Source organism: Dreissena polymorpha, chromosome 7, assembly GCF_020536995.1.
Source record: "Dreissena polymorpha isolate Duluth1 chromosome 7, UMN_Dpol_1.0, whole genome shotgun sequence".
NCBI lineage: Eukaryota > Metazoa > Mollusca > Bivalvia > Myida > Dreissenidae > Dreissena > Dreissena polymorpha.
Genome location: NC_068361.1, coordinates 52,029,247 through 52,038,047, shown reverse-complemented (window position 1 = coordinate 52,038,047; position 8,801 = coordinate 52,029,247). Strand labels below are relative to the sequence as shown.

The 8,801-nt window shown below is 34.9% G+C and overlaps 1 protein-coding gene and 1 long non-coding RNA gene across 3 annotated transcripts in view; one reads left to right on the top strand and one right to left on the bottom strand.

Moving 5' to 3' along the window:
• The window catches only part of LOC127837048 (uncharacterized), a 28,021-nt gene extending 19,627 nt beyond the window's left edge, over positions 1 to 8,394 (bottom strand). Inside the window, exon 1 of the long non-coding RNA XR_008029068.1 lies at positions 5,681 to 8,394. This is a non-coding gene — a long non-coding RNA (uncharacterized LOC127837048). The remainder of the gene's footprint in view (positions 1 to 5,680) is intronic.
• On the top strand, positions 224 to 3,620 carry LOC127837047 (signal recognition particle 19 kDa protein-like). Of its 2 annotated transcripts, XR_008029067.1 has the most exons (6): positions 224 to 391; positions 1,067 to 1,142; positions 1,497 to 1,568; positions 2,075 to 2,186; positions 2,653 to 2,876; positions 2,942 to 3,620. XR_008029067.1 is itself a non-coding variant. In XM_052363814.1 (5 exons), the coding sequence occupies exons 1-5, from the start codon at positions 321 to 323 to the stop codon at positions 2,790 to 2,792; spliced, it is 471 nt and encodes a 156-aa protein (XP_052219774.1). In that variant the 5' UTR covers positions 224 to 320; the 3' UTR covers positions 2,793 to 3,620. The 2 variants fall into 2 exon arrangements, 1 of the variants encoding a protein (XP_052219774.1); XM_052363814.1 differs by having other exon boundaries at positions 2,653 to 3,620.
• Positions 8,395 to 8,801: the final 407 nt, after the last annotated feature.

The following is an 8,801-nucleotide window of genomic DNA, read 5'->3' as shown; positions in this document are numbered from 1 at the left end:
GACAAACGCTGAACCCGTCCATTTTTAGTGGCAGGAATAAGCTCTCTCGCAAATGCACTACCACTGACAAAGGCTCAACCGTCTATCATGACCCTTGTGTTGCTCCCCTAAAATCACTTTGATCACAACGCGCCTTCCACGTGATGTCCGAGCTAGGTCGAGTTGGTCCGTTTGTAGCGTTTCTGAATTTAGTTTACTGATCTGTAACCTTAGACTGCTTTCACGACAACGACACCAGTCGACGCAATTTTATCCGGCTCATTTTGACGTTTGTCAACAAAGCGTCGATCTACGTGGATGACGTTTTCTTTTTTGACAACATGGCACAACCGCAAGTAAATCAACAAGCTCGACCATGGGATCCTAAATTCACACACGCGGATAGGGAAAGGTATATATTGTTTTCTAAATTTGTTTTACTGAAAGTTTACTGCCCAGAATTTCACCGTCAGTTTTTTCCGTCCTTTCCTTCCACCGTCTGATCTTCAAGACAACATGAACTGAAGACATGGATGATGAACAATTATCCGCCAAAGTATGTCATTAACTCATCAAATTACTTGACTCTCGTACATGTACTTTTTTAGTTGGTAAATATGTATTCAACAGCAAACATGTTGTAATAACTGATATTTTGGTTTGCAATGGAACACACGAAAACATATCAAGAAGAAGTTGATTCAATGTTGCTCTCACCATATGCTAAGAACTATGTACACATATTTGACATATGCATGGTCAGTTTGTATAATTTAACTTCAGGGTTAAGGTTAGGTTCAGATTAAAGTACTCATTGTTTTCTATTATAAATTCATCAATAGAGTAAATGAATCAGCTTTTCTTTGAATTTAATGTAAGTGTTTAATCCAGATGGTCAGTGGGACATTTTTTTCTGAAAAAAGCCCTTGAACATTCCTGCTATTTTTTCTTATACAATGATTTTATTCCAAATGTTAAAAACAAATTTATTTCATAGTTAGTCATGACAGTCCATGCCATGAATATAAAGATAATTATTTACTGGAATTAACATGTTTGTGTATATCTAATAATTCTTACTTTTTAGATGGGTGTGTATATATCCAGCATATATCAATTCTAAGAAAACTGTAAAGGAAGGAAGAAGGATTCCAAAAGAAAAGGTTAGTATTTATTTTGTTATCCTATAAGTGAATAAAAAAAAAGTTTGATAATGGATTAAGACTTGTAACATAAAGTTGTTCATGCAAGCTTAGAAAAAGACAAGCAAGCTTTCAAAACAGGATAAACTTTGTATACACTCAATATTCTTTTAATATTCTGTTTAGATATGCAAAACATACAAAACAAAAACATTCAAAACAACTCATGTTTCTTGTTTGAGTATTGTAAGTTTGTTTTCTGTTTGATTGTTGTTGTTTAATTCGAAGGGGGAGGAGGCTGTCACAAATATGATCAGCGCTACTTTCATGTACCTGTAACATTTTTATTTTAAACATGAATGAATTCTGTTGCAGTGTGTAGATAACCCATTATACACAGAAATCAGAGATGTTTGCTTAAGTGCTGGATTGATAGTTGGCGTAGAGGTAAGCCCATTTTGTTTTGCATCTCCATAACCTGTCTGGTTCTGACTGTGAAAAATTACATTGCTTATCTTTTGTTAAAAAAACATTATCTAGTTCAAAATTAATTTGATTTCATGCAATAAAATTAGCGTTTCCTTTTAAGTAATATTGATTTACCAAAAATGGATCTGTAACAATCATTGAAATCTTTCAATATGAACTGTGCTCTGAGAAAACCCGGCAAGCATTTGTGTAAATTATAATAGAATATTACCCTGCACAGTTTGCATAGGCTAGTAGGGATGACACTTTCCGTCTATGCTGGATTTTAGTTTAGAAGACACTTCTTTGACACAGACAAAGTCTTTAAAAGCAGAAAGTGTCACCCCTGATTATCCTATACAGACTGCAAAGGCTAATCTGTGACAAGACTTGACGCACAACATGAAGCCTGGTTTGCCTAGAGTGTGAGGCCTATATATTTTTGTGTCGTTATCTTTGGCCCTTAAAATTATTTTTGCACACAGAACAAGACATACTGCCGGGAGCTGGAGCATAAGGATGTGAAATACAGAGGCAGAATAAGGGTGCAACTGAAAAATGAAGATGGATCAATTAAAGACCCCAAATTCCCCACTAGTAAGGTTTTTTCATAACAGTGAACAACACAATTTTCCTTGTTGACCCCTTATATTGGCAAGATATCTGTCATTTAAATCTGTAACAAATAATGTTTTGAACCAGTTACCATGTCAGTCCATATCCTGCTATTTTTAATAAAAAACATGTCAAGGTTATGGGGATACTGTTGCAAACTAAACTAAGAAATATTTGCTTGAGATGCTTGTTCGATAGTTTTGTTTTATTATCAGTACCATATTATTATGTTTATTAATGCATAATTATTATTAGCATGATCCTGCATAAGTCATAATGTCTATTATAGTTTCAATGACTGTACTGAGGATAGATCTTTTCAAAGTAACCAATTGAAGCTTACATAAAAATTGCTCTACACCTTTCACAACTGTTTATTCATTTATATCAATAATTGATTGACTAATTTTATGAAGGGCAACGCATTATTAATTTGTTCATATTGCAGGAGACTCCATCATGCTTTATGTTGGCGAGACTATTCCTAAATTGAAAACCAGGCAAGGTGCTGGTGCAAGCAGTCAGTCCAATACACAGCAACAACAAGGTGCCAAGGGGCAGAAGAAAAAGGGCCGGAAGGGAAAATGAATAAATCATGCAAACTTCAATTGACAGTTGCACCTTATTTGAAATGATGAGTTGAAGACAAATAGTTAAGATCTTGGTTCGCAAGGCAAGAACTGGTTTTAAAAGGCATCTGAGGGACATTTATTTTGACCTTCATCGTATATACTCAAAAATAAGGCCAATGCAAATCGATATGTTGTTTTACAGAAATTTGCCCCTGTACTTTGGAGCAAGTGGGCATGATAAATATATAAATAGTTTACTGCCATTTGTGATATAATAAGACTAGAGTGCAAGGTGTAAAATAACAGAAGTTATTGTTTACATTTTTGTTGAACATTTCTGTGAAATGCATTCAGCTCATTCAATGCTGCCATTCTGTACTCTTTAGTTTAACAACAAAGTAAGTATTGAGAAGATTTTATATTGAAGTGAGTGTCTTCTAGAGATGTATTCAAGTTTATTGTTGGTTTATTTTTGGTTTTTGCCACCTCATGTTTTCCTTTTACCATTGCAACAACATCAACATGAATCAAAGCTATGGTGAAATTCCTAAATAAAAAATGTTTATTTATTTTAGCTAAGTAACATTCCCAAAAACTTTTGGCCTAAGCAAAGGTTTTAGTCGGACACATTTTTATTCCCTGATTAAGCAGGAATGTACTTGCAAAAACTACTAGGATATAGATACTTTTTGTCTATTTTTAATAAATAATATTTCATGTTGAAAATGGCATCTGGATAGTGTTTTCATAAGTAACACAATGATGCATTTATAATAAGAATTGCCACATTGTTGTTTAAAATAATTAAACAAGAATAAAGTTGACTGATCTTCAAAAAGTTAAACTCATGTGCTTTATCCAGTCTTTCCACTATAGCTAGACCTTCAATGATTGTGCTTTATCCAGTCTTTCCACTATAGCTAGACCTTCATCGATTGTGCTTTATCCAGTCTTTCCACTCACTATAGCTAGATCTTCATCGATTGTGCTTTATCCAGTCTTTCCACTATAGCTAGACCTTCATCGATTGTGCTTTATCCAGTCTTTCCACTATAGCTAGACCTTTATCAATTGTGCTTTATCCAGTCTTTCCACTATAGCTAGACCTTCATCGATTGTGCTTTATCCAGTCTTTCCACTAAAGCTAGACCTTCATCGATTGTGCTTTATCCAGTCTTTCCACTATAGCTAGACCTTCATCGATTAAATAAGCTTAAGAAGCTAAAACAAAAAACGTGTAAAATAGTAACAGGACTTGTAGTCAGTTAAATTGTTCACAGATTTAGCCATTTGTATAAGTCCTTCATGAAATGCTTAAAATCGTATACTTCGTAACTTAAGAGCTCCAGAACAGAATTTTACAAAGATATGTGTATCTTCACTTGAAGGTCAAATTTCCACCTACATAAAATAACTCAACATTTATCTGAAAGTCATTCAGGTAGACTCGAACACAAAAAATGAGGTTAATAAATAAAAGAGTTTCGCAAAAATCCGGAAAACAATTACTTTAGAGAAAATTGTTTAGCCCAAGGCTGGTCTCTTCGTCAAAATTCAATCGGCAAGAACAAAACATGAACTTGATCTTTAGGTCATATTGGCAGACTCACAAACTAAAAATAACGTCTGTATCTTAAAGTGTTTTAGAAAAAATATGGAAAAGTATTATTTAAAAAAAAATCAAATCCCCATATCTTTGTCAACAATAAATAGAACAGAATGAAACTTAAATTTGATCTGCAAGTCATGTATATACCTAGAATAACACACAAAATATCATGTAAATAGCTACAAGCATTTCGCAAGAAGTCGGTCTAAATGTTATTGTAGAGAAAATTTCAAAGTCCAAGGCCCATAACTTTGCCAAAAATCAATGGACCAGAACAAAACTTGAACTTGATCCATTACCTAACAGGTAAACTCACCAAAAATCTGGTAAATATCTCATTGTTATGGAAAAAACACCGGAAACAGAATGACGGACAGGCAGTCCAACTAATTTACAATTATATGACACTCTGCCGGGGGGCAAACAAATAAAACTGTATCCCGCCTAAAACCACTGACCTTTGGATTAAATAGCTAATACTTCAACCATTCTGCCATCCTGGCTGTGGTATTATGGTGGATATTATGCTATATATGAGCACTACTATGGCAAGCGGTTCGACGCATAATCCCAAGAAACTAGGTTTCTCATGAGAACCTAGGTTCTCGCTTGAAGATTGCACATGGCTTCAAGAACCCAAGTTTTCAAATGAAAACCTAGGTTTTCATGAGAACCTAGGTTCTCCTTTGAAAACCTAGGTTCTCATGAGAACCTATGGTTTTCTGAGAACCTATGGTTCTCTGAGAACCTAGGTTCTCATGAGAACCTAGGTTCTCAAAATTATGTGTCAGAAGGCGTAAACTTGCTCGTTTGGAATACGGAGTCATATTATTCAGGGCGCAGGATCAATGGGGTTCACATATGATTACACACGGGCTGAACAGAATGAAAACACGCCGTTAAGAACTTTATTTTTGCAGAATTCTCAAGTTATTGAAATATGTTTGCAAAGTCTTTAGTGCATACGTTTTTCTTGCAGTGTGGCCGATATCTTACGATTGAATAATACATTATTACACATTATCAAGAGATAACATTTCTATTTATACCATAATGATTGCTTACTATATCACAGACATACTAAAAATAGACAAGATGTGTTTGTGAAACACAATGTCCCCCTATATGACGTTTGACCTTGAAGGATGGCCTTGACCTTGACCCTTCACCACTTAAAATGTGCAGCTCCTTGAGATACACACGCATTTCAAATATAAAATTGCTAGCTTCAATATTGCAGAAGTGACATTACATGAGCAATTTTGACCCATATATATTCGACCTTGAAGGATGACCTTGACCTTTCACCACTCAAAATGTGCAGCTCCATGAGATACACATGCATGCCAAATATGAAGTTGCTATCTTCAATATTGCAAAAGAATTCATAAAATGAGCGATTTTGGCCACATATATTTGACCTCTGACCTTGAAGGATGACCTTGACCTTTCACCACTCAAAATGTGCAGCTTCATAAAATACGCATGCATGCCAAATATGAAGTTGCTATCTTCAATATAGCAAAAGTTATTGCAAAATGTTTAAGTTGGCGCAAACCAACCAACAGACCAACCAACAAACCAGCAGACAGGGCAAAAACAATATGTCCCCCACTACTATAGTGGGGGACATAAAAAGTACCGTACAGTCGTTTGAGGCCTGAACAAGGGAACTGAATATCTGTAACTCATTTAATGCTGTAACAATGTATTATGTAACGATTGATCTGAATTTGTTTCGTAGAATATTACTGAGCATTGCCTGAACATTGTAGAAAAAATGTTCCTGCGGAGTAACGTTCACTGTGTTACGCCTATTTTGTATCGTTTTACATGTATGCTGCCAGCGTGTCACAAGCAATGGGAGACAACTGGAGGTATGGCTAGCGGTTCGACGCATAATCCCAAGAAACTAGGTTTCTCATGAGAACCTAGGTTCTCACGAGAAACTAGGTTTATGGAATCCCAAGAAACCAGGTTTCTCATAAGAACCAAGGTTTTCATGAGAACCTATGTTCTCATTTGAAAACCTAGGTTTACACTAGAGAACCTAGGTTCTCATGAGAAACTAGGTTTTTCATGAGAACCTAGATTCTCATAGACACATAGAACTTAGGTTCTCATGATAAACTAGGTTCTCATTCTGAGAACTTAAGTTCTCGTTTGATATCCTAGGTTTTCACAAGAACCTAGGTTCTCGACAGCTTTTCACATCGTTCTCTCTGATAACCTAGGTTCTCATGAAAAACCTAGTTTCTTGGGATTATGCGTCGAACCACTTGCCATACACTACATATATTGTCACAAAACAACTGAAACAAATATTTAATCATTATGTGTTTGTTAAGCTTTATAATTTTCTCAATTTCAAATGATGATACTCATAATACAAAATGTATTTTAAGCCTAAATTAATGCTTTTTTTGCTGCTTGATGTTCATTTTTTGCAAAAAGTTGGAAAATTGTCTTTCTGATAATCTGTGAACAATTCCTTGAAGTGTAAAAAGATTGCAGTCACAAGTAGTCATGATTTTGTGAACAAAATAAAGCAAACACAAAATACAATAATATTTTTACTGAAAATACTGATCATTCCCCCAACTTACTATTTTTGTTAATGTCATACTTCTATGTTATAAACATCCAAGTCACCCAGTTTAACCTTGTTGAGCAAGTTTCCCTATCAGGGCAGTCACAGAAGGTTTGTTCTCAATGCAGTGTCTATTTACTTGGTATGGTCAATAAAATCTTAACATATTCTTGACAGGATCCATATTTGCATTACTGTTCCCTGGTCAGGAATATTTTTTTAAATTATATACCTGTTTAATGCTTTTAACAAAATACAGGTTGTATCAATCGTTGAAATAAAAAATCCCGTATTACGCTACTCGCTGTTTCCAATTCCGTATTACCATACTAGCCGGACTACTTCGACCCATTTAATGACGTCACATTACGCGCACCGAAAATAGAAATATTTTAAATTACGAAATATATTATGTAGTACATCGTGTGACGTCATTTCTGTGACGAAACACAATAGTTTTATCTAAACTCTATGGAATTTAAGGACCTGTCGGACGTGGTGTTTTTTAACAGTAAACTATTTGTTAAAAACATCGAACTAATTCATAACGTACTTTGGAGTGTGTGTTTATCATGCATAAATGTATATTTCGATAGAATTACAATAAAAAAGCGTGGTTTAAACTAAGTTTTGATAAAGACCTGGAAGATAGAAGTGGAAGTGCATATTGTTTCAACGTTTTTGTTATAAACATCGGATTAAAGTTGTCAACTTAATTGTTATAAACATTGGATTAACGATGCCATAAAGGTAAGCGTGTCGGAAAACTGTGTTTTCCCGGTTCGAATGTTTACACGTTAATTTACATAAACTGTATTCATACGCGTCTTAAATAAACTATGGCGTACCTTTTTAGTCATTGTTTTGTCAGTTTTGTTGAAGTAAAAAATCCAATTGTTAACTGTTTTCGTTAGTTGTTGTATATAATAAAAGGAATATAACGCTAGTCAAGTGTTCCAAGAGTTTGTATCACCCTCGTGGCTTGTGCTATTTCGCATCACACTCGTGGCTCCGCCTCTCGTGTGATACGTCATCACACAAGCCACTCGAGTGTTACAAACTCTTGGAACACTTGACTAGCGTAATATACCGTATGTATCCCATCTTCACAGCAAATGAATCAGGTATCCCTAAATAGGTTAAACTTTGTACCAAAATGATACATGGCAAACAAACATCAATTTAAAGGAGGCAACGTGTGGATTTAACAGTATTATTTCATGTCTGTCTTGTAATTAGTTTTCATCTTTAAACCAGAATGCTGGCTTTTGTGAGTATTATATAAATATTGGACACTTTAGTTGATAGAGGAAAGTGGACCACTCCCAAAGGCATGTAATTAGGTCTTCTATCCCTTGCCTAATAAGCTATCTTTTATGTAACACTAGCCTATTGCATTTACCAGCCACAATGCAGACAGTTAAAGGGATCTTTTCACGCTTTGGTAAATTGACAAAATTGAAAAAAGTTGTTTCAGATTCGCAAATTTTCGTTTTAGTTATGATATTTGTGAGGAAACAGTAATACTGAACATTCACCATGGTCTAATATAGCCATTATATGCATCTTTTGACGATTTTAAAACCTAAAAATTATAAAGCGTTGCAACGCGAAACGGTTGAATAATTTGGAGAGTTCTGATTTTGTCGTTAAATTTTGTGAAACTACGAAGATTGCTTATATAAGGTATAAAATACTTCAAGTATATGTACTCGGCGGAATAGCTCAGTAGGCTAAAGCGTTTTTACTTGAGGACTCTGGCAGGACTCCAGGGGTCACTGGTTCGAAACCTGGTCCGGGCAATGTTCTTTTCCTTTTTTTAATTT